The 27,081-nt window shown below is 59.2% G+C and overlaps 4 protein-coding genes and 1 pseudogene across 5 annotated transcripts; 1 reads left to right on the top strand and 4 right to left on the bottom strand.

The window, feature by feature from the left end:
* Positions 1–1,397: 1,397 nt before the first annotated feature.
* On the top strand, positions 1,398–3,539 carry TBX10 (T-box transcription factor 10). The gene is made up of 7 exons (XM_077784430.1): positions 1,398–1,914; positions 2,115–2,298; positions 2,371–2,472; positions 2,539–2,710; positions 2,801–2,956; positions 3,025–3,092; positions 3,173–3,539. Exons 1-7 carry the CDS (start codon positions 1,398–1,400, stop codon positions 3,537–3,539), a joined length of 1,566 nt encoding a protein of 521 aa, XP_077640556.1.
* A 57-nt stretch (positions 3,540–3,596) lies between these two features.
* TCIRG1 (T cell immune regulator 1, ATPase H+ transporting V0 subunit a3) lies at positions 3,597–8,626 on the bottom strand. Its single transcript, XM_021524764.3, has 19 exons — positions 8,486–8,626; positions 8,174–8,252; positions 7,849–8,078; positions 7,665–7,759; positions 7,379–7,505; positions 7,215–7,297; positions 6,999–7,092; positions 6,716–6,928; positions 6,097–6,247; positions 5,880–6,019; positions 5,514–5,671; positions 5,346–5,436; positions 5,147–5,265; positions 4,757–4,970; positions 4,535–4,639; positions 4,351–4,461; positions 4,144–4,264; positions 3,886–4,057; positions 3,597–3,794 (listed from the first exon to the last, which is right to left on the bottom strand). Exons 1-19 carry the CDS (start codon positions 8,600–8,602, stop codon positions 3,713–3,715), a joined length of 2,502 nt encoding a protein of 833 aa, XP_021380439.2. The 5' UTR covers positions 8,603–8,626; the 3' UTR covers positions 3,597–3,712.
* Positions 8,627–10,386: 1,760 nt separating this feature from the next.
* On the bottom strand, positions 10,387–12,168 carry NDUFS8 (NADH:ubiquinone oxidoreductase core subunit S8). Of its 2 annotated transcripts, none has more exons than XM_021524766.3 (7): positions 12,071–12,168; positions 11,456–11,503; positions 11,311–11,373; positions 11,136–11,225; positions 10,882–11,054; positions 10,686–10,814; positions 10,387–10,600 (listed from the first exon to the last, which is right to left on the bottom strand). In XM_021524766.3, the coding sequence occupies exons 2-7, from the start codon at positions 11,493–11,495 to the stop codon at positions 10,469–10,471; spliced, it is 627 nt and encodes a 208-aa protein (XP_021380441.1). In that variant the 5' UTR covers positions 11,496–11,503; positions 12,071–12,168; the 3' UTR covers positions 10,387–10,468. The 2 variants fall into 2 exon arrangements, with proteins under 2 accessions (XP_021380441.1, XP_021380440.1); XM_021524765.2 differs by having other exon boundaries at positions 12,076–12,160.
* An 854-nt stretch (positions 12,169–13,022) lies between these two features.
* Positions 13,023–18,031, bottom strand: LOC110467566 (aldehyde dehydrogenase family 3 member B1-like; annotated as a pseudogene).
* ALDH3B1 (aldehyde dehydrogenase 3 family member B1) lies at positions 17,668–26,964 on the bottom strand. The gene is made up of 11 exons (XM_031505121.2): positions 26,604–26,964; positions 23,850–24,059; positions 23,336–23,498; positions 21,177–21,287; positions 20,969–21,089; positions 20,765–20,850; positions 20,487–20,568; positions 19,935–20,321; positions 19,588–19,754; positions 19,314–19,413; positions 17,668–18,232 (listed from the first exon to the last, which is right to left on the bottom strand). Exons 1-11 carry the CDS (start codon positions 26,663–26,665, stop codon positions 18,039–18,041), a joined length of 1,683 nt encoding a protein of 560 aa, XP_031360981.2. The 5' UTR covers positions 26,666–26,964; the 3' UTR covers positions 17,668–18,038.
* Positions 26,965–27,081: the final 117 nt, after the last annotated feature.

Below are 27,081 nucleotides of genomic sequence, written 5' to 3'. Positions count from 1 at the left end.
GACTCTTCCAGGGTATAACTTTACCTGCTAAAATTCTCTTCTTCTTTTCTCAGAGTTTTGAAAATTAAAGAAAAAAATTAAAAATTACTAAATAAAATAAATAAAGAGCCAACTGCTGCTCAAGAGTTGCCCACTCTTACCTAACAGATACGTGTATTTCTGGTTGAGAAATGAGTATGGTCACTTCCCACCTTCTCACTTCCCTCTTGACCCCACTGTGCTGCTGTTTGCTGTTCCCTGCGAAACAGGGTCAATTCCTCTTCTCCCCCACTGTCCCCCCAAGCCCCTTTCACTTCCCCATTCCAGCTGAGTCAGAGGCTCATTGCAGGGAGTCATCTGACTGTGTGCTAATGCTCTTCTCCTGCTCCAACTTGGTGGCCTCCACAGCTCTGTCCAGCCTGTCCTGCTGTCTGGGGCAATTATTCCCCGTGAGAAAGATTCACTGTTTTCTTTTTCCAAGTTTTTCTGCCTCCCGTTTTCCCATTTGGGACCAAAAAAGTTCGTTTTGAAAAGCCCATTCTGTATCACGTGCCTCAACAGGGATTCAGGAGACCCACCTGCAGTCATCTACATAGCCAGAGAATCCTGGCCTGGCTCGGATTGGAAGGGACCTTAAAGCTCATCCAGTTCCACCCAGGAGGTCCAGGAGCTGCGGATGAGCCCTGGCAGGTCTGATCCTGAGTCCTCTCCACGCTCCTGCCCGCTGTCAGCTCTGCCTCTCTCACACCTCCTCATCTGGCGCTCGATTCCGCCCCGCAGCCCAGGCTGGCTGACAGCAGGAGATGGATGGGGCTGAGCCGGCTCCGCAGGGCACGGACACGGCTGGGGGACGCGGGGGGAGCCTGGGGAGGCGGCTTCTCCCTGCTTCACATCACTCCTGGCCCTGGTCCCAAATGCTGGAGCTGCCCAGGCTACCCCACAGTACCTGAGGACACGTGGTCCCCTCCGTGTTACGATGCTCAAGTGCCAAACCCAAGGCAGGACAGAAGGCTGAGTCCCAGTTGGGAGAAAATGTCCATCTCTGTGCAGAGCAGGGAGGGAGTTCAGGCCAGTGCTGGGACACCAACAGGTACAGAAAGGCACCGGTATCCCCACAAGGACATCCCCTGGTGCTCCAGACCCTTTCCCAGAGACTCAGCATCCCTCATCCCTCTAGAATACACTCCGTGGTGTGCTATGAGATAGCATCCATGGCCCCAGTGCAGTTTGGAGGGGAGTAGGGGGGTTCTGGAATAAGCCCTCTGCTTTTCCCAGTGAACGCCCCATCCCGGTGTCCATCACCTCCCACAAAGAGCCCGCAGCGCCTGCTTGTCCCCATCCATCTCCCGCTGTCACTGCTGAGGGGCACAGGGGGTCCCAGGCTCCAGGACAGAGACTGGACCTACCTTGGGGGGGTTATGGGGAGGGAGCAGCTCGTTCCTCCCTCCAGAGCCGCAGAGGCTCTGCTGGAGCGGTGGATCTTTGCCAATGCCTCAACACCTCACCGTGGTTTTCAATATCAGGTGGTGACGGCTGCGTACCGAGAGGGGCTTTGCCTGGGGGAGCCCCCACCTCCCCCCGCTCAGATCTGTGATATGAAGGGACAAAAAGACCCCAGGAAAGATGTTCCTGCCCAAGCCCTGTTTGGGGGCTGGTGGTGGTCCCAGCGGTGCCACCGCTCACCTCCCGTCCATCGTCACTGCGTCAAGGCGCGAATGCAGGCTGGGCAAGGGGGCCGTGCTCCAGCCCCCAAGGACCACCTCGGCTCCAGCCCCCGCCTCTCCATCCCTGAGCTGGGGCATAAAACCCCCGGCAGGCTGCAGGAACACTGCAGAGCCAGCGCTGCACTGAGAGGGCTTTGGCAGGATCCCACTGCCACCATGCCGGGGAACGGAGCCACGGACACCTCCTGCCCTCCCACCACACCCATGGCAGGTAAAACCTACCCATGACAACTGCACCCAGTGGTGGGGTCCTGCGGTGTTTTGGGGTGTGGCAGGGATGGGGATAAAACCCCCCTGTGGTGGGGGACAGGACACCCTGACGTGTCACCATCTCCAACGAGGAGGGGTGTGATGGGGTGGCCCTGCATGGGGTCTGTTCCTCCCAGCCCACACCCCTTCTATCTTCTGCAGCCTTCCTGGGGGGCCCAGGTGAGGGGTCTCCATGCACCCCTGGCCTCGGGTGGGCTGGCGAGGGGCCGGGGGCCAGCGGCAAGAACCGGCACGTGTGCCATGCCGCGGCACGGCTGGAGATGGGCAGCCTCTGGGAGGAGTTCAACCGCCTGGGCACCGAGATGATCGTCACCAAGGCAGGCAGGTGGGAACCGGAGTGGCCTGGGGGGCTGCAAAGGTTGGGGGGCACCCCCTTCCCACCCCGCTCTCTGCGCAGGAGGATGTTCCCCACCTTTCAGGTGAAGCTTTCGGGGTTGGATCCATTGGCTGACTATGTCCTGCTCATGGATTTCATCCCGCTGGACGACAAGAGATACAGGTGGGGATGGGGCAGTGGGGGCAGGGGACCAGATCTGGGGGTGCTAAGCCCCTCCCTGCCCTGCAGATACGCCTTCCACAGCTCATCCTGGCTGGCGGCAGGCCGGGCCGAGCCGGCGGCTCCCGGCCGTGTCCACTTCCACCCCGACTCCCCAGCCAAGGGCGCCCAGTGGATGCGGCAGATCGTGTCCTTCGACAAGCTCAAGCTGACCAACAACCTCCTGGACGACAACGGCCACGTGAGGACCCCGCTGCGGGCTGGATGATGGGGGAGACACAATGCATCACTGCCTGGGGGGGTCCTGCCACCTCCTCTTTCCCATCCCTAGATCATCCTCAACTCCATGCACCGCTACCAGCCCCGCTTCCACGTCGTCTTCGTGGACCCGCGGCGCGACAGCGAGCGCTTTGCCCACCAGAACTTCAAGTCCTTCAGCTTCCCTGAGACCCAGTTCATGGCAGTGACAGCCTACCAGAACCACCGGGTGAGCACCAGCCAGATGGAAATCGGGGCACCCTCCCAGGAGCTCCCTGACCCCGCTCCCCTCCGCAGATCACCCAGCTGAAGATCGCCAGCAACCCCTTTGCCAAGGGATTTCGGGACGGCGACCCCGAGCCATGGTAAGGCACGCCTGGACGTTGTCCCCGCACCACGGCAAGGATGTCGAGCCACCTCCCTGAGCGCCCCACCTCTCTTGCAGGTGTGGGGTGCCGGCAGGGTCCCTGCTGGGTGCGATGCCCCGTGCCCGGGCCACCCCGCTGCCCCCCCACCCCGAGAAGCAGGAGAAAGGTAGGGGGGCTGCAGGGGGGGCCGAGCCCCTGCTGCTGCCTCTCCCCCCCGCAGGGGCTCCACGCAGCCATGGGACTCTGGCTGCTGCCCCCCAACAGCCAGCAGCACCCCCCAGTTTCCCTGAGCTCCCTGCACCCACCTTCCAGCCCCTCACCTGCCCCCCTGGTGTCTATGTGGGAGCCAAACCCCGCACCCTGCCCTACCCTCTGCCTGCCTTCCCCCAGCTCAGCACCTACGGCCCCACCGCAGCCCCCACCTTTGGCTACAGCCAGCAGTGATGGGGGGCACCCCCAAGCACCCCCTGCACCTCCTACCCAAGCAATGGCAACACAGAGTTGGGGGGAGACACAGGGATGGCTTTATTCACCACCAAGGAGGCTCCAGGGGTCCAGTGTGGGGGGAATTTGGGGCACAGCTGATGTTCCAAGCCCCTGGAATCCCCTTGGCATGGCTATTCCCAGGTGTCCGGGGCAAAGGCGAAGGGGCACAGCTTGTACCCGGCACCCACGTAGAACTTATTCTGGAACTCCACCCTGGCAAGGAGAGGGGGTTGAGGAGTGCTCTGGGGGGGTCCATCATCCCCCCCCAGACCCATCCAGTGACCCGTCAGCTTTGGGGGCTCACCAGTGCAGGCGCAGGGCATGGAGGAAGGCAGAGAGCCCCTCCATCACCAGCAGGATGGCCACGGTCAGCACGGCAAACGCAGCGAAGACGGGCACCAGCACCACACCGCCCACGTAGCTCAGCCCCACGAAGCCGTTCCGCATCACCATGGACCACAGGACCTCCGAGAGCTCTGGGAGTGGAAAGGACAAGATCAGGAGGGAGGAGTGAGGGTGTGCCTGGCTCTGAGTGGGACAAGGGGGGAGCAAGGGGACTCACGGGCGTGTGCCAGGCTGAGCGCCCAGAGCCGCAGGTAGGACGCGGTGTTGGAGACACAGCCCAGGCAGTACTCGATAGTGTGGATCGCCTGATGCATGAAGATTTCGGCGAAGTCCAAGTGCTGCAGGGAGGGAGGGGACACGGGACATCAGCAGAGGGCACAGATACCCTCATCCCACCACCAAAGCCCACCTGGATGCCCCTCACCTTGGCATCAGGGCTGTGCCCCCCGCTCTCCACATCCTCCGTGGTGGCATTGACAGAGTTCCCAGCCTCCTGCCCCTCCAGCAGCGGCTCCTGCTCCCCTGTGGCCAGCGGCTGCAGCAGGACAGCACCAACAGTGAGACCTCCTTGTGACCCCCATGGAGCCCCCCACAGCCCCTGGCCTTACCGTCCTCGGAGCACGCTGCCGGCACCACTGGTACAGCGGCGTCCCCAGGAGCAGGACGGGCACCGACGCCAGCGCCAGCACCACCAGCACCATCTGCACTGGCACCTGGGGCACAAGGACAGCATTTTGGGGTCTACCCAACCTGAGAACAGCCCCACTCCTGGCACTTGCTCTCCCAGCCAGGGTGGAGAGCAGGTGCCCCCCAGGGCAGTGGGGTGGTACCTGTCCTGGGTAGAGCGGGAGGTTCTCAGCATTGGAGGTGAAGAGGAACATGTCAATGAAATGGATGAGGATGCTGGGGGCCACCCGGGAGTCAGCAGCACTGAATTTGATCCACTTGTAGAAGATGAGGAAGACCAGGTAGCCAAAAAGAGCCAGGAGGAAAATCATCTCTGGGAGGAACTCCAGGACCAGCCGGTGCCGCTGCTGGAAGTGCCTGGGTGGGAGGATATTGGCTGTGCTCAGCCTGTCCCTTCTCACCCTGGCATATCCTCGGCGCCCACCGAGGTGCAGGGGTACAAGACCCCAGTTGCCACACCATCCTCTCCAGGTGAGTCCAATCCCAGTGCCCTTGGCATGACCAGAGCCCATGGGTGCAGCCCAAGGACTCACACGTGGTTGAAGACCCCCAACATGACACCGAAGCCCATGTGCACGATGCCCAGCACCACTGACATCTTCATCTTGAAGGAGTTGAGGAAGTTGAGGTGGTTGGTGGCCAAGCTCCAGATCTGTCACAAACAAGGTGGGTGAGACTCTGCATCACCCCACAGAGGGTCCCACCTCGTTGTCATCCCCATGGGACACTCACTGGGTCGATCCCAAACGGATATGGCCCTTGGAAGACACCAGTGACATTGGGGTCCAGGGTGAGCGAGGGGTGGGTGGCAAGGTACGCAGAGCTGGGGGCAGAGGAAGGGGTGTCAATGCCAGCAGGGAGATGGGAACCCGGGCAGGGGGCATGGGGGTGGGACCCCACCTCCAGGAGGAGTGGTTGGCCATGGTGGCCACACTCCAAGCAGAGGGGAAGATGGCAGTGGCTTTGCTGAAGCACTCATTGTAGATGAAGCCGGTGTAGATGGAGAAAGCACCCATGAGCAAGATGAGGTAGCGCCCCTCGAAGAATGTCAGCCAGATCTAGGGGGGGTAAACACAGCTCCCATGTCCCACATCACCTCCCCTGCCCCACAGCACCACCCCGACCCATACTGACCCTGTCCCAAGCCACCCACCCCATCCTGTATCATCCAGTCCCATCCCACGTCCCAAACCTCCAACCCCACTCCATGCCCCCAACACCATCCCATGTCTGTAACTGTGTCCCACCCCTCCATCGTGCCCCCACCTCGTTGGTGCCCTGCCGCAGGCGGGGGCTGTCCTCGTACAGCACCATCCAGAGCGCAAAGAGGAACATGAGCAGCCCGTGCCCCACGTCCCCAAACATGATGGCGAAGATGAAGGGGAAGGTGATGATGGCGTAAGGTGCTGTGGGACACAGGGACTGCGTTACACAGGGTGTCCCCTCTCAGCCCTGGGCCTCAGGGGGTGCCAGGGGGCCTTACCGGGGTTCACCTCCTGGTAACTGGCCACCCCATAGGCATCCACGATGCTCTGGAAGCCGGCGGTGAACTTGTTGGTGCGGATGAGGGTGGGGGGGCTCTCCGCGGTGGGGACGCGCTGCACAAAGCACTCCACGCTGGAGCCACTCTGGTACTGCGGGAACAGCACCCAGAACCTGACCCTGGCACCCCCAGCACCCTCCTGCCCAGCATATGGAGCCTGCCCCCAGCACCCACCCCACAACACCCCCCTTCCCGGCACCAGCCCCAGGACCCCTTGCCCAGCACCTGGCACCAGCCCCCCAATCCCCTCCCAGCCTGGTACATGCTCCACCATGATGAGGGGACATCAGACACCAAGCAACCTCTGGCATGAGGACATGGGGACACTGAGCAACCTCACAAAAAGGACACAGAGACACATAACAACCCCTGACACGAGGACATGGGGACACCAACAAACCCTTGACATGCAAACATGGGACACCAGGAAACCCAGGAGCAAGGACATGGGAACACAGGACAACTCCTGACACAAGAACGACTAAGCAACCCCAGAACATGAACATGGATACACTGAACAATTCCTGGTGCGAGGACATGGGGACACCGAGCCACTCACAGATCCCTGGCGCAGGGCATCCTGCACTTGGGTGAGGTCCCGCACAGGGCACCAGACCTCGGCGATGAGGCACTTCTTGGTGACATCAAAGCTGCACTGGTTGAGGACGAGGTAGATGGCCTTCATCTTCTGCACCTGCACGCGCCAGGTGGGCAGCACCTGCACCACCTTGTCCAGCACCTCCGCCAGGTACTTCTCCGTCTCCTCCAGCGTCTGCGGGCACCTGTGTCAGGAATGGCAATCCAAGCGTGGCCCCCACATCCCCTCATGGCACCCAGCTCACCACACTGAGCTCCTGGATCTGGCCATGCAGCCTGGTAATGGCTTCTGTCCTGCTGGCCTCACTCTCCGGGTACCCATACACCTGGCAGTGGAAGCTGGGACAGAGGGACATCGCCGTGTCAGGAGGTGTCAGGGCTCCCCAGCCCGGCCCCGCAGCAGGGTCCAGAGTGGGTGCTACTGAATAAACCTCCCTGTGAGCTGATGCGTGGCCACTCACCAGTTTGAGATCTTGCGGATCTTCTGCCCAATCTGCTCGCCCCAGTAGGAGATGAGGAAGATGACCCAGGTGATGCTCTCCCCCTGTGGACAACACAGTCCGTGTCACTCTGGTGTCCCAGCCCCCTCACAGCCGTGCCAGCCTGCCCCTGGGTGCTGCCTCACCGTGGCCGGGTCCTCCATTGGCTCGGGCATCTCCACGAAGGAGGCCACCAGGTACCCGCGGCAGGCGCGCCACAGCAGCCGCTCGAAGGCGGTCACTCGCCACGGGTGGATGACACCGGCCACGAAGCTGCAGAGGCACAGCAGGAGCGCTGGGATAGGCAAACCTCTCCTTGGCTACACCACTGCCCCAAAGATCATCTCCAAGCCTCATCCCACAGTTTCCCAGCTGCTCCACGGCCCCACAGCCCCTCTCCACCTCCCCGCCCGGCACCCTTCCCCCTCTCACTTGATCTTGCGGTCGAGGTGGTGGTGCAGGGAGGGGTCGAGGATGGGCTCACGCTCCGAGAGCGCCCGTGGCCGCGGCGGGGAGCCCAGGGGGGCCTGCGGCGATGCGGAGCAGAGGGATGAGCCTGGGGGAAACTGAGGCACAGAGCAGCACCCCCCAGGCCGGCGGGGACCCCCGGACCCACCGGCAGGCTGGTGAAGCGCTGTCCCTCGCGCAGCACGTGCAGGTGCTGGCGCAGGTCCCGCAGGCGGTCGCGCAGGGACGAGCGGCTCCGGGAGACCTCCCGCAGCTCCTGGGCCAGCTGCTCCGACTGCTCCTGCACCCGCAGCGCCTCCCGCGCCGCCGGCGCCCGCGGGCTCTCGGGACACGGCCCCGGCAGCCGCCCCGCGGCCCGCAGCTCCTGCTGCAGGAAGGCTGGAGAAGGGGGCCACACGGGCAGACTGAGGGGCTGAGCCGGGCGTTCCCCTGAGAAGCCCCCCGAAGTCAGCCCGCGGCCCCCCGGCACTCACTGAAGGTTTTCTCCATCTCCTCGCAGCGCCGCACCTCGCCCACGAAGCGCCGCTGGAAGGGGCTCACTTTGGGGTTCAGCTGCGGGGTACAGTCAAGGCATGGCCCCACATTGGACTGGGGGGTTCAGCACCCCGGGGGAACAGGCAGCCCAGGCACCAAACCCAGCCTGACCAACTTCCCTGTTCCCACGGCACCCTAGAACACCCACCCCAAACCCGACCAGAGCAAACCCCCCTGCACCCAGGCCCTCCCAGCGAACCCCCTGCACCGCAGGCACCCCAAAACGCCCCTGACCCCCAGCCCCTGCTTACGTCTCTGAACTCCAGCAGCCCGCGCTCCCCCAGCTCGCTGATGCAGCTGTAGGCAGAAGCCGACTGCAGGAAGAGCTGGGCCAAGCAAACCTCCTCGCTGCGGAACAGGGACCCCATGGCCCCCCGGAGACGCCCGGTCCGGCCCGGGGCGCGGAGGCGTCGGGCACACACCTGGGGATGGGACAGAACGGAAGAGGAGGCAGTGGGGTGGGATGAGAACGGGAAACGGAGAGCTCCCTCAGGCCGTGAGGGTGGCAAAGGTCGCCCCGGCGTCTCTGCGGCGACGGAGCCGGGCTGTCCCCGTGCTGTGACCGTGCCGGCCCGCTCAGTCACACGCGGCTGTGCCCAGCACCGGGCTGGCAAAGTACTTTCGAAACCCCCCTTCCCTCGCCACCCCCCGCCCCATTCAGCTGCCTCTGAGTCAGGGCCGGCGCTTCCCCGCCCCGGGACCGCGGGGGCCGGACCCTCTCCGGACCCACCCGCCACCCCGCTCGGCCGGGATCCAGCACTTCCTCTTCCCCAGGAAGAGCCCGGCCCCGGGGAGGGACCGCCCGGCCCGCCCCGGCCCCGCCGCCCCCGGCAAACCCATCCCCCGGGACGTTCCGCACCGCGTGGGGAGCGGCCCCTCGGAGACAGGAGCCCCGCAACATCCCCCGAGGAGGATGGAAATGGGAAACATTTCCCGGAGCCGGGAAACCGCCCGCCAGTATCAGCAGGACCCCCGCACCGGCGTGAAACCGGAGGAGCCAGATTGGCATCCCTGGCATCCCAGGGTGCTACTGCCCAATCTGCATAAAGCAAAGGGGGTGAACCATCACTGCCTGCATCGTGCAAGGCGCAGTCGTCGTTCTCGGCATACTCATGGCCCTCCCTTGCACGACTGGCTCCGTTCTAATGCTTCCCCCCCGGAAGAAGGAAGACTGAACTGCGCCGCTGTGAGAGGCAGCTGAAAAAGGATCACTGAGCAACAGAGACCCCCGAAGCGCTCCCAGGCTCATTTCTGAGGCATTCCCCCCGAGCCTCATCACATTTTAACCCATCAGACTTGGTGTTTTGTGGGCTTCTTCCCTCACTGCTGACAGAACCAGACCCATCACTTTGACCAAGGGACAAATAAATTGCAACAATCAAGTTACAAGATCTGCCGGAGTGATTCGTTTTGACCCTTACATTTTCATTCTTTTTTTCTCTTTTCCCTTAGACACTTCTTAAAAGTAGCATTTTATAATGCTTCCACGTAGCAGCATTACTATAGATAATAATGACCAAAACACACCTGCTTTCCATTGCCACCCAATTGTTCTAAAATAAACCCTACACATACATACTTGCAAACATCAATCATTAAGAGTCCTTTCACTCTAATCCGCCCCTGCATTACTCTCACCTTTGAGGGACAGCTCCTAACAACTGGTAGCACTGGGATCTCCCTGCTGGGATCACTGGGCCCCCCACGATGGTACCACTGTGAGACCACAGGCACCACACGCTGGTACCCACACACCAGCATCACCGGGACACCCATACCAATACCACTAGAGGCTCCCCCACTGGTACCATCAGGACCCTCTGCTGGGATCACCTGGATCACAGGCATCACTGGGACCCTCACACCAGTACCACTGTGAACAGGATCACCAGGGCCCCCCCAACCTGGCTGCCTCAGAAGCTGGAAATGACCCTCCCAGATTCCTAAATCCCACCAGCACTGCTCCTCCATCCTTGCCTGCCCCCCTCCACCTCCCACACTTTTCCCTGCAGCCCACCCCCTATCCCAACACTGGTGCCAGCACCCCCAGGATCTGAAGGACAACCCAAAACACAACCACACACCCAGGGGTGGGATCCCCCTGAGGGTTAGGGGGGTCTGACCCCAGCGCTGGAAAAGAACAGACACGGAGTTATGGGAAGGGGCTGGCACCCACAGTGCCAACAGAGGGGCTGAACTCCCAAATGCTTTATTTGGGGGACGGGTGGGGGCCATCACCGGTACAGGTAATCAGCCTGGATGTTGGCCGCGATCTCAGCCTCCCACTTGTCGCCGTTGTTGAGCAGCTTCTCCTTATTGTAGAGCAACTCCTCGTGCGTCTCCGTCGAGAACTCAAAGTTGGGACCCTGCCAGGATGGGATGGGGTCATCCTTGGAGTCACCGTGGTGGGACAAGGGAGTCCCTGCAGTCCCCCCTGCAGGCCCCACTCACCTCCACGATGGCATCCACAGGACAGGCCTCCTGGCAGAACCCGCAGTAGATGCACTTGGTCATGTCGATGTCGTAGCGGGTGGTGCGGCGGCTGCCGTCGGCGCGGGGCTCGGCCTCGATGGTGATGGCCTGGCGCAGGGACACGTCACGGCTGGAGCCCCGGGTGAGGAGGAGGAGGAGGGGGAGGAAGTCTCACCTGTGCTGGGCACACGGCCTCGCAGAGCTTGCAGGCGATGCAGCGCTCCTCCCCGGACGGGTACCGGCGCAGCGCGTGCTCCCCGCGGAACCGTGGGCTCAGCGGGCCCTTCTCAAACGGGTAATTGATGGTGGCCGGCTCACGGAAAAGGTAGCTCAGGGTCATGGCCAGGCCTGTGAGGGAGAAACAGGAGTTATGACATATTTGGGGAGGGGATGTCACCCCACAAATGAGGAGAGTGAGCAGGGTCTCACCTCGGACGAGCTCGGTCCAGAGCAGGGTCTGGGCAGCGCGGTCAGTGATGGATCGCATGTCCATGGCTGGCTCCCGGATGTTGACATACTCTGCGGGAAGAGGGGAGCTGTGCTCACCCTGCAGAGCCCTGGGCTGGGAGCTGAGCCCCCACAGGGGTGGCACGGCTGTACTCACTGTAACAGTCCCTGGGGGTGCTGGTGCTGAGTGGGCGCAGGGAGCCACGTGGGGCCAGGGGGCCTGGGGAGGGACAGGAGGGTCAGTAGGGTCACAATGGGGTTTGAGGGGTTCAGGAGGTCTGGGGATTCCTGGGCAGCCTCACCTGTACGGGCAGCCTGGTACAGCAGTCGCAGCGCTGCCATGGCCAGTCCTGGGGTGCAGAGAGAACCTCAGCAACTAACAGTAAGGGACTGGGGCAGCCAGGGCTCCCCCACTTCCCACGGGGGACACTGGCACCCTGATTCCCACCCCTCCACCTAAAGAGACCCGGACCCCCAGGCACCCCTGTCCTGGCACCCCATAAGGGACCACAAATGCTTCCCCCTAGGGAACTAAGTATCCCGTTTCCTCTGCCAACCCCTCTCAAGGCACCCAGACATCCTACCCCTCCTTGCAGCTCCCTCTTAAGAGACCCAAGTGTATCCCCCAGGAGATTCGGGTATCTGGTCCACCCCCTAAAAGGGACTCAGCTGTTCCCCCAAGGGACCATCCTGCTCCCCCACGCCCACCTCCCAGGGGCACCCAGGTGTGCCGTCCTCTCCTGTCACCCCAAAGTCCCGCTAAGCCTCTGCGTGTCCCTTCAGAGAGGATGGGGGCGGAGGCTAGCGCAGTGTCCGGCTCCCTCCCTCTGCCCCACGCAGGATTTGGGCGGCCACTACACGCCACCGGGAGACCCACGGCCCCGGGCCCCCCAAGCTCCCCCGGGCCCCTTTCCCACCTCACCGGCCCCGAGCGCCCTCCGCCGTCCTGACCCCTGCTCGCCCCCGCGGCCACTGCGCATGCGCGTGGGGCGGTGCGTCGTGGGCGGGGCGAACGGCTGCGGACTTCCTTCTCATTGGTGGGAGTGCCGCACGGGGCGGGAAGAAAGAGGGAAAGCGTCAGTGATTGGGCAGAGCGTGGCCATGCTGCGTGCCGATTGGCGGGGCGGGAGGAGGGGGCGTGTCCGAAGGGCGGGCGGAAGCGGAAGCGCGTGTTCACGGTGGCAACGCGTGGTTACGGTGCCGGCGCGGAGCGTCCCGCTCTACCAGGGCTTCCCGAGATCCGGAGCTTTCCCTCCGGTTTCTGGAGCAGTTCGGGCCACAGGTTCCAGGAGGTCTCGAAGGTGAAGCGGATCAGACACTTGGATTCAGTACAAAGCCCGGCTCCGTCTCTGGCGGGCTCAGCGTTGGCACCGACTCCTCATCCCCGGCACAGTCCATGGAGGCGGGCACCGGTGATGTTTCCACTTCCCTATTAAACTGTCTTTATCTCAGCTCCCTCCACCAGTTATCTCCATCCCCCCACCCAGGGGGATCCCCGTGGGATTCAGCCAGGACAACCCACAGCCTAGCAGGAACGGATATCCCTTCACCGGCACAACCAGCCCCCCAAAATGGAGCAGCATGGAGTGAAGGAAACTGGGATCATGGGGCAAAGGACACTGAGATCATGGGGCAAAGGAAACTGGGGTCATAGAGCAGGAGAAACCAAGATCATTCCAGCTCAAGGATTTGGGATCAGGGTGTTGTGGACCTTCTCACGCAACGAGGGGCACAGTAAACCCCTCTGCTCTGGTGGTACCAGTGGTAATAAAGCTCCAAACAGCCAGAAAAGAGGAATATGGGACTGGGATGGAGGGAAATGTGGGGGACCAGCAGCAAGAGATGTCCTGAGTGGGCATGTGGAGACCCTCAGAGCAGGGCACAGTAATTCTTACATGTCACCTTGGAAGTGGCCCGGGTGACCCCAAATTTCTGCTGGCTGTACGGGGGATGGCACAGGGCATTGAGGGATTCCCAGCCCATCCCACACTTCAGGCACCCACAGTGGCAGGAGAAGGTGTCAAAGCTGAACTTCCCCAGGTGCATTCCCAGGTTGCTGTTCCCTGGAATACACAGCACAGGACCCTAGCTGGATATGGCCATTCTTTGGGTCAAAGAACTCAAAATTAAGCTCCCAGCTCTGCAAAAGCAGCACCATGCCTCATCCAGCTGCTTTCCAAGCCATGGATGAGCTTCTGTTAGGAAGAGGACCACGGAGGTGACCTAGTGCAAACCCAAGTGGATGTCTGGAGTAGGAAGATTAGGCTGGAAGGTGGAGAAATTCCCAAAAACTCTCTTGTCAGTGGATCTTACCATTTCAATTAACATAATTAGCAACTGGAAGAGTGTCACTGATGAGGTCATGGCTCCCAGCAGATGAGCTTGTCTCCCACAGGAATACCCTCAAAAAGACATCCCATCCATGCTGGATCCAGCCCTGCTGCAAGGAGACAAGACTGCAGGGGTGGACCGGCACAATAACCAAGGTGCCTTTGGTGAGGTGGGACCAGCCCCAAGGATGAATGTTGGGAAGTGGAAGGTGGCTGGCATGAACAAGCACAGGAAAGCCAGGCAGGCTGGCAAAAAAAACCAAAATCCACACATCATTTGATAACAGATGGGATAAAATTCCATGAGTCAGCCTGAGCCAGTCAGTCTTCCTGATAAAATGCTAATTGTGGTTGGGGTGATGCCTTGGGTTCAGTTCCTCAAACATCAGCAGCCCCAGGATAAAGGGAGGTCACTGATGCCTCCTGGCCAGCTGAGAGGGAGGAGAGGATAAAAGGTGGAGAACAGGAGTGAAAAATGGGAGCTGGTAGTGGACATCATCCCATAAAAAGCAGGTGATTCTATCATGGAATGCCAGAGTAGTTTAGCTTGGAAAGGACCTTAGAGATTATCTGGTTCCACCCCCCTGCAATGGGCAGGAGCAACTTCCACTAGACCAGATTGCTTCAAGCCCTGATTCCCTGTGCTTTAAGCAAGACATTTCTGTGGATGCAGAAAACACAGAACTTGGGATGGGGAATATGGAGAGAAAGTAACTCAGGGTGCTCCAGAGATGTCCAGCAAAGCCCAAGAGCCCAAGGTGAAGCAAAGGGCTTCTGGAGGAGAATTTCCCTATGGATTACCGAGCCCTCTGGAGCTGAAAGTTCCTACTGGGACCCTTCCTCACCATGGGTGGGATCACTCCTGGCTCCCAATGGCCAGGATTGGGGATTTTGGACCTACCAATGCTTCTGAAGGGCAGTGAAGGCAGTGTCACATGCATCAGGCTGTCGTTGCCACAGAAGCCACCAGTGCTCGTCTGTTCCAGGACCTGGTTCACCACCTGGGAATGACACAAAGAAGATGGGACATGGGTCTCCCACGCCATTCCTCTCCTTCCAAACACAATCCATACCCCCTAACTAGGTCTGTGTGATGTAAGGGAAACACCTGGAGCACAAACATGGCTGGATACAGCTGCCAAGGAGCACAGGGCAGGTGTAGTCCTGGCTTGGCTCTACCTTGTCATCCAAGGAGAAGGCATAGACAGCCAAGAGCTTCATCCATGTTGGCAATGACAACAATGGGCAGGAAGATCTCCTCCTGCATGGCAGGGTGCAAGGGCAGCACATCTGCCAGCACCGTGGGAGCTGCGGAGAGGAAACCCAACAGCATCAGCCAGGCACAAAGGTCAGAGATGGCACCTTCATCATCCCCCCAGGACACACCTCCTGTACGACAGGCCACATGGCCAAGCACCCACTTCCCATTATAATCTTCTCAAAACCCAAAATATGCTTTGTGCAAGGATGAAGAGGTGAGTGACCCCCAAGCCTCACTGATGTAGCGCTCGGCCTCATCTGTCTGTCCCCCAATGGCCACACGCCCACTGCACAGCACTCTGCACTCACTGGAACTGCCTGTCCCACACAGTGCGGCCAAAATCCAGGGATTCTCGGGGGTTAGGGCCACAGAAATCATTGATGGCCTCATGCAGGGCTGGGAGCAGCTTCTCCTGCATCTCTATGGTGCAGAGCAGGTAGTCGGGCGCGATGCAGGTCTGCCCTGCGTTGAAGAAGCGGCCCCAGACCACGCGCCGCGCCACGTTGGTCACATCACAGGTGTCAGACACATAGCAGGGGTTCTTGCCCCCCAGCTCCAGTGTCACTGGTGTCAGGTGCTTGGCAGCAGCTGCCATCACGATCCGCCCCACTGGGGAGCTGCCTGTGGGCAGGGAAAACATGGATTGAGGTGGGAATCCCACCAGCCATCGCATGGCTCTGGGATGTGGCACTGGGTCCCACCAGATCTCAGATACACATCCCAGATCCTCCAACAGATCCTGGCACTCATCTCCAACCCAATCCCTGCCTTCTTAGCAGGGATGTCTGGAGGGAACCCATCTTCCTCCTCACACAAAATCCAGGCAGGGCTCCGCTCTGTCCCATGGGACGTACCAGTGAAGAAGATGCAGTCAAAGTTGTCCTCCAGCAGCCTGGTGGTCTCCTGCACACCACCAGTCACCACAGCAAAGCAGTCTTGCAAGGAAATGAGAAAGGCTCCCTCTTGTCACCATCTGTCCCCACCAATAGCATCCTGGGAGGCTGGGACACTGGCTGGGCATGGAGTAAGGGAGCAGGGCAGTACGTGAAGCTGGAGATGGTATGTGAGGCAGGCACAGAGCACAGCTCTGCCCCAGTCATGCCACAGGGATTGGAGATTGTCCCACCTTGTCCAGGTAGCTGGGCAGCAGTTCTTCCACGAGACTTTCTGTCTTCTTGGACACCTCAGAGGGTTTGACAATGACACAGTTCCCTGGGGAAGACAGGATCGTGGAGCTGCGACATGGTGACAGCCAGCCCTTCTGTGGACGAAGTGCTCTTACCTCTGCTTGGCACTGCTGGGATCCTCCAGGCCAGGGAGCTGGAAATTTGGGCTCACCAGCAGCAATGGCCCTGATGAGAGGCACCAGGAAGAGTTAGATGGGATAATTCCAGGGTGCTATGATGAGCACCACCCCATAGGGATCCTTGCTGATGAAGGCAAGAGTCCACTGCATCACCTGTGGGACACCCTCCACATCAGGTCCCACCCTGCACACCATCCCACCCAGCTCTGCCTCCCATCCTCTCCTCTTCCCTCTCACCAGAGTCCTGCCCACCTTCTCATCCTTCATCCAGTGGGACAGGTTGTTCAAGGTCTCATGGAGCTTGTTCTTGCACAGGAGGATCTCAGATAATTTGGCTCAAAGGGTGCCAGCAGACACCAAACATGCAGCATGTGATCTTGGCATATTCTGCAACTCTTATCCCAACACTCCATAGCATTTTGCCCAGGATGTGGGGACTGGAGCCCTCTACATCCCTTGCTGGATTTGAATCCCTAAGGGCATTGAGCACCCCCTGTGTCTGCAACATGATGTTTTTAAGCAGTGGTTACTTAAAAATAGGAAAAATTATCCAGATCCCATTCATGCAGACAACAGGAAGAATAGGGAGGACATCCAAAGGGGCTAGGTTGGAGAAGAGAAGACAGTGAGCCCTCTGTGGTATTAAGGCTCTGGCTGCAGAGCCAGGGGATCTGGGCTCAGGGAGTCACAGCCTGGGTGAGCCCCGTGGGAGAAGAGGGGATAACATCAGATGGGAAGTTCAGGGCAGGGAGCAGGGACAGAAACCAGGGATTAATTTGCCCAGGGAAGGGGGAAACTGAGGCTGGTGGGTGTGGGAATGGCTATCCAAGTCAAGGGGCTCCCCATAGCCTCCTCTGTCTATGGCAGAGCAGGGATGGACTCTGGAGGACAGTGACTGGGACATGCTTCATCTCAGTCTCCCACATCCAGAGGCTGCGAGCCTGAGGCAGAGCCCAGGCAGGGCTAGAGAACCCAATGAGAGGAGGACAAAGCACCCCCAGCTGGGCTGTGGGAGCCCCTCAGCTCCTCCAGCCACCAAATCCTCCTGTTCCTGTCCCCTTTCATCTTGCCCAAGTCAGAGGTAGTGGCCTCCAGGATCTGCTGCTTCTTGTCATCCAGGAAGCATCCCAGAGCCTCCAGCTGGGCCATGTATTCCATGGGCCAAGCCTTCCCAGAGAGCCAGGATGCCTGCAGGTGGCTCACCAGCCCAGCAAAGGGGTTCTGCTGTAGGGACAGTGGTGTTAGAGGGACAGCAGCCCATTCCAGCTCCTCAGAGCTCCACATCATCCCAGCCTGGCATCCAACTGTGACTTCAGGGAGAGGATGGAGCACCTGGACCCCTCCTGCCACCCCTGTATCCCTCCACACTCCCATTCCCACCATGACCCTTGGTGGCTCTCTTGGCCTCGCTCTCCAGGAGCTGCGGGAAGACAGTTCCAGGCTCCAGAGCTTCCCTCTTCCCAGCTAACAGGGTGGCTGTCAGCTTCCTGCCCTGCCCCTTGGCTGCCTGCCCCGCCACACCTCCATTCCAGCTAAAACCGCTTGGGATGGGAAACAGCCCCCAACCCTCCCAGCATCCCCCAAACCAAAGGAGGGAGGCACAAAGAGAGGTTGGAATAGAGTTTGATGCAAAGTCTTTACTACAGGCAGAGTTACACGGAGCAAAGAGTAACAGTGAGGAGGGAGAGAGGTTCATTCCAAAGGAAAAGTCCATGTGAGGGGAGATGGGACTGATGGGAGCGCTTCTCCACCAGAAAGAGAAGTTCGGAGTAAGAAAAAGATTTTCGTCATTTCAGCTGTGTCCTGGAAAATGGTTTGGAGCAGAGGCCACAAGGGTGCAGGAGGGGATGTCCATCCTGGCTGTCCAACATGCTCCAGCGAGGCAAAGGACACGGTGCAGAGTGGGCAGCGTGATGAAGAGGGAGAGCAGGACAGTCCCGGTCCTTCCCACTGACTCCGTGGCATCTTCAGAGCAGGGCATGGCAGCCTCAGAGCAGGGTGCAGGTGCCCCTGCGCTTCACCTCAAAGGTGGTCGTGAGGAGCCCCAACTTCTGCTGGGTGTAGGGGGGATAGCGCGGGGTGTTGAGCGTCTCCAGCCCCATGTTCCGGTGCAGGCAGCCACGGTGGTGGGAGAAGGTGTCAAAGGTGAACTTCCCATGGTATTTTCCCGGCCCACTGTTCCCTGGAACACACACAGGACAGGTCCATGCTCAGGACGGGACTCTGCTCCTGATGATGCCTTCTCCAAGCATCAAAATGAGGGAAAAAGACACCTACAGGATTTTCTGAGCAGCACAGACATGGTGGAGGAATTCCATTTTTCCAGTGCCTCCTCCAGGTATATGGATGCTCAGTCCAGCAAATCCTGCTGCAGCTCAGCAGTTTGGAGGCCCTGGCATCTCCTTTTTATCCACCTCCATTTACCTACACAAGCTTTGCTGGGTTCTGCAAGTCTTGATTTCATTCCATGATGCTCCAACTGTATCTCCCCACGGTTGGAGCTGTTCAGCCTTCTTCCTGGAACTCTAAAAACCTGGAGCCACATTGGCAATGCCAATTCTCCCAGTTCCTGTGGCTGGTTTAACTGGAGGTTAAGTGACTTCTCATAGAAGCTTTGGTGCCATCTCACCCCAATGACTTCAGCCCCTTCATCTGCTCTAAAGTGGCTTTACCTAATAATTGAAGGTGGTTGGTCTGAATCATTCCCAATTAAGATAAGTTACGGAAAGGGAAGTACAAAATATTGTTCCCTGAGCCACAGGCAGGTGAGGAATTAATTGTTTGGTGTTTCATTATGCCTGACTCAGCTGCCAGCCCCGACACAGATGCTGAGCAAGGACAGCACTAAATGAAGGGACTTATCCCAGAAATATTTTGGGAAGAGATCAAGTCATGGGGAAGTATTCTGAGAAACAGCACTCCTGTATTCCTGTATCCCTGGACCTTGCCACCCGCAGCCCAGGGCTAAGTACTTTTCACCTGAGAAAGCAAAAATTGGTACCCCTGGAGACCAAAAATTTCTTCTTCTCTAAGGAGGATCTCCAAGATCCTGTAAGAGGTTCTCCATGTTTTCCTAAGCATTTTCTTCCTACTGTTTTGTCCTAAAAGTTGGAATGAAGGTACAACCTGTCTCCTCAGGGACATTAAGGGATCCAGCGCAGAACCACACTGGCGGCAGGAAGAAACTCACATTCCTCACCATGGCTCAGGCCATGGATCACATCTAGTTCCCCAATGGCCAGGGCTGGGGATTTTGGACCTACCAATGCCTCCGAAGGGCAACGAGGTCAGTGTCAAGTGCATCAGGGTGTCATTGCCACAGAAGCCTCCGCTGCTCGTCCGCTCCAGGACCTGGTTCACTATCTGGGAGGGAGCAGAGAAGGTAGATGAGAGGCTTGCACTTGGCAAACATTGCCCAGTGTGCCCATCAGATGTTCCCAGAGCGTTTGGGCTCTAAAGACCCTTCAGAGCACATCCTGGGGCTTGTGGAAGTGGTACCTGACTTCCCTCCCCACTTTTTCTGCTCCACAGACACACCTTGCTGTCACAGGAGAAGGCGTAGATGGCCAATGGCCGCGGCCGCGCGTTGATGAAGTCAATGGCTTCATCCATGTTGGCAATGACAACGATGGGTAGGATGGGCCCAAAAATCTCCTCCTGCATGGCAGGGTCCGAGGGCAGCACATCTGCCAGCACCGTGGGAGCTGCAGAGAGGAAACCCAACAGCATCAGCCAGGCACAGAGGTCAGAGATGAAACCTCCGCTCAGGACCCATTTTTAAGCACTCCTAGAACGCTTTTCCCTCTAGAGCCTCCCCTCTGTGTGCAGACCCGCTGAAAATCCCCAATGTGCTCACCAAGATGTGAGTGATCCCCAAGCCTCACCGATGTAGCGCTCGGCCTCATCCGTCTGTCCCCCGATGGCCACACGCCCGCTGCACAGCAGTGCCCGCAGGCGCTGGAACTGTTTGTCACTCACAATGCGGCCGAAATCCGGGGATTCTCGGGGGTTGGAGCCGAAAAACTCAGTGATGGCCTCGCGCAAGGCGGGCATGAGCTTCTCCTGCATCTCTATGGTGCAGAGCAGGTAGTCGGGCGCGATGCAGGTCTGCCCCGCGTTGAAGAAGCGGCCCCAGACCACGCGCCGCGCCACGTTGGTCACATCACAGGTGTCAGACACGTAGCAGGGGTTCTTGCCCCCCAGCTCCAGTGTCACTGGTGTCAGGTGCTTGGCAGCAGCTGCCATCACGATCCGCCCCACCGGGGAGCTGCCTGTGGGCAGGGAAAACATGGATTGAGGTGGGAATCCCACCAGCCATCGCACAGCTCTGGGATGTGGCACTGGGTCCCACCAGATCTCAGATACACATCCCAGATCCTCCAACAGATCCTGGCTCCACATCCAGGCAAGGCTCTGCTCTGTCCCATGGGACGTACCAGTGAAGAAGATGTAGTCAAACTTGTTCTCCAGCAGCCTGGTGGTCTCCGGCACACCGCCAGTCACCACAGCAAAGCAGTCCTGCAAGGAAACAGAAAAAAATCCCCTTGTGTCACCATCTGTCCCCACCAACAGCATCCCAGGAAGCTGGGACATTGGCTGAACATGGTAGGAGGAGGTTCTGCACATAGATGATGTTTGGGGATGGTGGGTGTGAGGCAGGGTTAGGAGCACCATGGTCTAGTAACAACAGATGAGGACAAGAAGGACTTCTCACATTGTCCAGGTAACAACTCAGTGTTTCAGCAACGAGTTTCTCTGTATTCTTGGCGATCTCTGAGGGTTTGATGACGGCGCAGTTCCCTGGGGGAAGATGAACGGGACATCAGCACAGTGACATGGTGACAACAACCACTTATTGTGACAAGACTCCTGGGGAGACTGGCACTTCCAGGCCAGGAGACTGAGAGTTTGGGCTCACCAGCAGCGATGGCCCCGATGAGGGGCACCAGAAAGAGGTGGATGGGGTAGTTCCAGGGTGCTATGATGAGCACCACCCCATAGGGGTCCTTGCGGATGAAGGCAGAGTCCAGCTGCATCACCTTTCAGGAAGAACATGAACTCAGCACTGCCTTCCCCACCAGCAATCCCTCTCCCCCACTTTCCTTTCCTCAGAGCTCCTTTCTTACCAGGTTCTTGTCCACATGCTCATCCTTCATCCACTGGGACAGGTTGTTGAGGGTGATATTGAGCTCATTCTTGCAGAGGAGGATCTCGCTGAAGAAAGCCTCAAAGGATGGCTGGAGAGAGACATCATGGAAGTTCCACCCCAATACTGACCCCATCATTGACCCTTTCACCCTAACACAGATCCCATCACCCCAATGCCAACCCCACCACCCCAGGAGGCATCTCTCCCCTCTTCCAAACACGAATAGCAGGAGGATCTCTTCAGCAGAAATTTCCATCACCTCCTGTAACTCCCAGGGAATATATCAGTGACCCAGAAATTTTATGAAAATAGTTATTTGGCCAGAAGGGAAAAAAAAAAAACCAAAATTTATAATTTTCATGGTATTTAACAAATTCCTGAGCTCAGCACTGTGAACCGGCAACAGAGCCCCAAGCCAAGGGAACACCCAAGCAATGTGAGCAGAGCTTCTGAAGAGCTGGTCCTGGTGGAAGGCATCCTTACCACTTGAATATTGAAACTGGAAGCAAAGCCCCTAGCTCCCTTCCATTGCCCGTAGACAAAAGCTGCACCTTTAGTCTTAAGTTTAGTCAAAGTCTTAGGACCTTGACTGAAGGAAGGAAAGTAATAAGAACCACACCTTAATTAAACCCCTTGTGCTGGAGAATTGGGTCCTCTCCATAGCTGCAGGAGAAGTGTGAAGACATCAGGGATAGCCCAGCAGGCTCATGGAGCCCCTTCATGACCATGGAGAGCAGAGGGAGCAAAGCTCCTGTGCTGTGACATCATATTATGCACTCTTCCAACCCAAAAACATGCCTGGATTGGAGTCTTCCTCCCATCCCCACACCACTTTGGGGTTGGGAAGGCTAGTTGCTGATTCCCAGGATCTTTCACTACTAAGAGACCTTCAGGTCTCCAAAATGCAGCTGCCAGGAGATGCAATGGCCCTCCTGGACATGAGGGCTCAGCAGGCACAGGAGATAATGGAGTGAAGCAACGGAGCTGTTCCTAACCTAGGATGACTATGGCATCACCAGGACAAGGAAGATGATTGGTCCATTAAGAATTTTGATGGGATACAAAGGTTGTGAGATAGGACATTAAGTCTGAGGTCATCCAAGTGCCACCAGTCATCAGCACCAGAGAGGAACTGGCAATGCTGGAGGTGAGACACCACCTCAGCTACGTAAGAGCAGGTGAAGTGTCCATCTAGCTATGAGGGCTTGGCTGCATGACAAGCTCATTACTCGACAACCGGATCTAATTAGGCATAATTAGGAAATATGATGGACACACTCAGAGCTCTGATGCCTATCAAGGCCTGGCTGAAGGAAAAGGTCTTGCCTCCAACAAACAAGGCAATTAGGAGCCTTGGGAGATGGCAGATGTGGAAAGATACTGCTGAGGGCATAGGCCACTTCACTGATGCCGAACAAAGAGATGAGGATTATCTCCTGGAATCCTGGAATGGTTTGGGTTGGAAGGGACCTTGAAGCTCATCCTATTCTTTCCCATAGTGGAAGGGACACCTTCCACTAGCCCAGGTTGCTCCACGCCCCATCCAATCTGGCCTTGAACGCTTCCAGAGATTATGAGCTGAGACCACTAAAATTATCCATTTTATCCAATTATCCACTTCAACAGCAGATCATCCAGGAGCTCCTGGAACGCCACAATACCCTGAGCCATATCCAGAGCCCTGCCCATGCCACCATGCTAGTGAAACCAGTCCCTTGGAGGCCCTGGGAGGAATGTGCAGTGCCAGCACGTTGCACAATGCCAGCAGTCCCAGGTGTGCTGGGCTGGCCAGGAGCACCCCAGGATGTCACTCTTGTGGAGGTCCCATGGACCCCCAGGATGCAGACCAGAGTGTTAAACACTCAGCCAGTCACCGATAGGCCAACGGGGCCTTTTCCTGGTTTCTGAGCACCAGGGATAGGATCAACAGCACAGCCCCTCCACAATCCCTGGATCTGCAGGGATCCAGCACTTACAGATACACCAGCCTGGGAGCACATCAAGGGGGAATCAGGACTCCAAGGAAGGGACACCCCTGTGCCCAGACCCCCACAAGGATGCAATACCCAGACAACAGAATACAAAGGACTTCAAAGATGTGATGCCAGTGCCCCCCAGTTCCCAGCCCCCTCTTACCTTGCCCATGTCCAATTCAGTGGCTTCCAGGATCTCCTGCTTCTTGTCATCCAGGAAGCGTCCCAGAGCCTCCAGCTGTGCCACACGGTATTCCATGGGCCGTGTCTTCCCCGAGAGCCAGGATCCCCGCAGGTGGCTCACCAGCCCTGCATAGGGGTTCCCACTGCAGGGATGAGGGTGTTAGAGAGGACCCAGTTCCATTCTACCTCCCCAGAGCTTCATGTCATCCCAGATCCACGTTATCCCATTCTAGCATCAAACTGGACTCCAGATTCCCTGGGGACAGCGCAGGGAATCTGCACACACCTGTCTCTCTTGCTGCTGGGAGCAGCCCAACACAGCACCATTCCCTGCAGATCCTGTTTCCTCCCTTGGGCCATGCTGGGACATGGTGGCTCACAGACCTCAGACTTTTCCCCCAGCACCAGCCTGGGGTCCCCGTTGCTCTGGCCCTGCCACAGCTTCCCCTGCCCACCTCCCTGTCTCCCTCCTGCCCCCAGCCCCTCACTCTCACCATGGAGTGCTGCAGACCATTGGCCCTGGCCCCTTCCCGATCCCGCTGCCTCCACTGCACTCAGCAGCTTTCCCAGGATTTTTGCCAGGCTCACTGCCCGTGGTGCTGCATTTGCCATAGCTCGAGAGCTGCTGCCTGGGGGGCTGGAGGTGCTGCTGCATGCCAAGCTGTTGGAAGGAGCTGCCAGTCTCCATGGAGAGCGTGGTGGCCCTAGGGAGAGACACTGTGTGGGTTATGCCAGGATGGAAGTGCTGGAGATGCCGGCTCGATCCTAAGAGGAGTCACCCGCGGCACCTTTGAAGGGGAGGCTTGGTGCTCAGGGATGTCCTGGTTGTGGGCTGACTCATCCCAGGGCAGCTGCCGGAGGCCCTGGGAGATGCCTGGGATTCCCGGGATAATCAACATCCTCTGGACAGTGACCTGCCCAGGCTGCCCTGCTGATTTAGGGTCACCTATGGGGACCTCAGGGACAAGACACCCCCAAACATGAGGGGCAGAGCTGCAGCCCTCCATCTGTCATTCTCTCCCTCTCCATGCCCAGACACCCACCCTTCCTCCCCCTGTGCCCCACAGCCCCCACCTGCATCGGGGGTGTCAGAGGGGTGCCATGCAGGGAGTGCCAGTTTTGGGGACCCCGCAGTGCTTACCTGGGAGCTTGTGTGGAAGCTGGAGGAGCGCAAGGCCAGGCAGGCACTACTGAGGCTCGGGATGGGGGTCCCTAAATGCTGTGGGGCTGGGCCCCATGGCCAGGGGCGGGAAGGATTCAGCCCCGCCTCTGTGGGCTGGCAGTGGGGACAAGGTCTGGGATGGGATAGGATGGAATGGGACCTCCCCCTTGGGATGGTGGAACTCCCATGGCCACCACACCACCACCATGAACCTTGACCCATTTGGACCCCACAGACACCCCTCATCCTGTTCCCATGGCCACCCTGACCCATGGGGTTCCCACAGACACCCTTCATCCTGCTCCCATGGCCACCCTGACCCATGGGGTTCCCACAGACAACCTTCATCACACTTCCCAAGGGTTCCATGATCAATAGACACCCACCATGCTGCTACCGTGACTACCCTGACCCATAGGGATCCTATCAATACTCCTCATCCTGTTTCCCAAGGGTTCCATGATCAATAGACTCCACTCATCCTGCTTCCAGGAAGGGCTCTTTGCCCCAACACCCCAGGGTGGTTCCCATTGCTTGGGGTGTGAAGGACCCTCAGGATGGGTGTTGCCACTGCCATGACCCTTCTGGGGCTGTTCCATACGTATCCCCCTATCCTGCAGAAACCAGCACCCTCCCAAGAATCCCATCTCAAGAATCCCCCGCTACCGGCTGGGCCAGATCCTGCCCCGGAGATGTCACCCTGTCCGCCCTACCCAGCAGTCCCCTCGCCCTGCCCCGGGGCACCCCGCCGTGCCACGCACCCGGACACCTTCCCGGCCCCAGCTTTGGGGTGACACCAGGGCAGGCACGTGCCCTACACCCCCCGATTGGGGTGTCCCCCCGCCCTGGCATTCTGGCACATCCCCCCCCCGGACCGGGAAGGGGAAGCGAAAGCAGCAGGGCACAGCACCCAGCGCCACGGGGCACCCCGAGGAGGCAGCACCCACCCCGAGGCCCGGTGGGAGCTCTGGGGAGGCTGAGAGGTCGCAGGGAAGCGGAGAGGGGGGCAGGGCTGGGGTGCTGCGCGATGGGGGGGGCAATGGGTGCTGTGCGGGGGGGTCAGGGTGCTGTGCGGGTTGGGGTATGATGAGTGCTGCAGAGGCCGGGGTGCTGAGAACGGGCGCGGGTGGGGGGCACTGAGGAGTGCGGGCACGGCCCGGGGGTCCGGGACCGGCCCCTTTAACCACCTCCGTCCCGCCCGCGCTAACCGAAAGAGGAAGAAGCGCCCGCCCCGCCCCGAGAGCTCCGGCACGGGCAAGCGGGGCTGGGGTCGGTGTGACGGGCGGGGAGGGGGCAGGGGTGAGCAGGCTGGGGCACTGAGCCCAGAGGTGCCGTTCTGGGGGGTGCAAAGCTGGGCAGGGGGCACGGGATTCAGGGGTGCAGGATCTGAAGGTGTAGGGGTGCAGAGCACAGGGGTGCAACCATGAGAGCAGGATCTGGGGGTGCAGAGTACAGAGGTTCAGGGCTTGGGGGTGCTGTGTACATGGGTACTCGGTGCTGGATGTAGGGGTGCAAGGGCTGGGGGTGCTGGGCATGAGGGTGCAGGGTCTGTGTGTGCAGTTCACAGGGATGCAAAATATATGGGTGCAAGACTTGGAGTGCCAACAGGGTCCTTCCAACCCTGACACCATCCAGGGCCCTCCAGAAGCACCAATGGAGAAGGACGTCGACGGCTGCCAGGATGGGGCCAAGACAGTGCCAAGTGCCAGGCTGAGCACCGAGGGGACAGAAGCACAGGTGAGACCAGAGGGACACCCGTGGGGGAGAAGCAGACCCGTGGTGGCCAACCCCAAGGAGTAACAGCTGGAATCACCCACAGCTGGATGATTTTGTGGGTGCTCACCCTGACTACAATGAGGAAGAGGAGGAGCAGAAATACTTTCGCCACAAGCGCCTCGGTGTCATCAAGAACGTGGTGGCTGCCAGCCTGGCTGGCACCCTCACTTACAGCGTCTACCTGGGTATGGGATGGGACCTCCCAGGGACCCCCAGAACAACTCGGGATGTTCAGGGCATGGGGTGACCACCCCTGGATCCCCCAGGTCTGCTGCAGATGCAGCTGATCCTTCACTACGACGAGACCTACCGCGAGGTGAAGTACAGCAACATCCAGTTGGAGGACATTGACCGCAAGGTGCTGATGGGCATCAATGTCACACCCGTGGCGGCGCTGCTCTACACACCCATCCTCATCAGGTACGGCCCCGCCATGCTCCAGCTGGCACGGCTCACTGGGATGGCCACCCACACTTCCGCTCCTTGCCCCGGCAGGTTCTTTGGCACCAAGTGGGCCATGTTCCTGGCAGTCGGCATCTACGCCCTCTTCGTCTCCAGCAACTACTGGGAGCGCTACTACACGCTGGTGCCCTCCGCAGTGGCCATCGGCATGGTCATTGTGCCCCTCTGGGCCTCCATGGGCACCTACATCATGCGGTAGGCATTGGGGGGGTGGGTGGGGATGCACGGGGTGCCGGCTGACCCACTGCTCCACGCAGGATGGCCCAGAAGTACTATGAATATGTTAACTACAAGGAGGAGCAGGAGAAGGAGAGGCAGCGGGCGCC

Source organism: Lonchura striata, chromosome 6 (assembly GCF_046129695.1).
Source record: "Lonchura striata isolate bLonStr1 chromosome 6, bLonStr1.mat, whole genome shotgun sequence".
Taxonomy (NCBI): Eukaryota; Metazoa; Chordata; class Aves; order Passeriformes; family Estrildidae; genus Lonchura; species Lonchura striata.
The sequence above is the reverse complement of the archived record's forward strand: the minus strand, read 5'-3'. Positions and strand labels throughout refer to the sequence as shown.

Coding starts and splice junctions, on each gene's coding strand:
- TBX10 (XM_077784430.1), top strand. CDS start 1,398: ATGGGGAGGGAGCAGCTCGTTCCTCCCTCCAGAGCCGCAGAGGCTCTG. Junction 1,915..2,114: donor TCCCACCACACCCATGGCAG/GTAAAACCTACC, acceptor TATCTTCTGCAG/CCTTCCTGGGGGGCCCAGGT. Junction 2,711..2,800: donor TCCTGGACGACAACGGCCAC/GTGAGGACCCCG, acceptor TCCCATCCCTAG/ATCATCCTCAACTCCATGCA.
- TCIRG1 (XM_021524764.3), bottom strand. CDS start 8,602: ATGGGGTCCCTGTTCCGCAGCGAGGAGGTTTGCTTGGCCCAGCTCTTC. Junction 4,640..4,756: donor TCCCGCTCTACCCAGGACAG/GTACCACCCCAC, acceptor CTTGTGCCCCAG/GTGCCAGTGCAGATGGTGCT. Junction 4,265..4,350: donor GGCACAGCCCTGATGCCAAG/GTGAGGGGCATC, acceptor CCCTCCCTGCAG/CACTTGGACTTCGCCGAAAT.
- NDUFS8 (XM_021524765.2), bottom strand. CDS start 12,133: ATGCGCAGTGGCCGCGGGGGCGAGCAGGGGTCAGGACGGCGGAGGGCG. Junction 11,504..12,075: donor GCGGAGGGCGCTCGGGGCCG/GTGAGGTGGGAA, acceptor TCTGCACCCCAG/GACTGGCCATGGCAGCGCTG. Junction 10,601..10,685: donor CTGTGGATGCCATCGTGGAG/GTGAGTGGGGCC, acceptor CCATCCTGGCAG/GGTCCCAACTTTGAGTTCTC.
- ALDH3B1 (XM_031505121.2), bottom strand. CDS start 26,665: ATGCCCATCAGCACCTTGCGGTCAATGTCCTCCAACTGGATGTTGCTG. Junction 21,090..21,176: donor AGCATGTGGACAAGAACCTG/GTAAGAAAGGAG, acceptor TCTTCCTGAAAG/GTGATGCAGCTGGACTCTGC. Junction 19,414..19,587: donor CCTTCTCCTGTGACAGCAAG/GTGTGTCTGTGG, acceptor GCTCCCTCCCAG/ATAGTGAACCAGGTCCTGGA.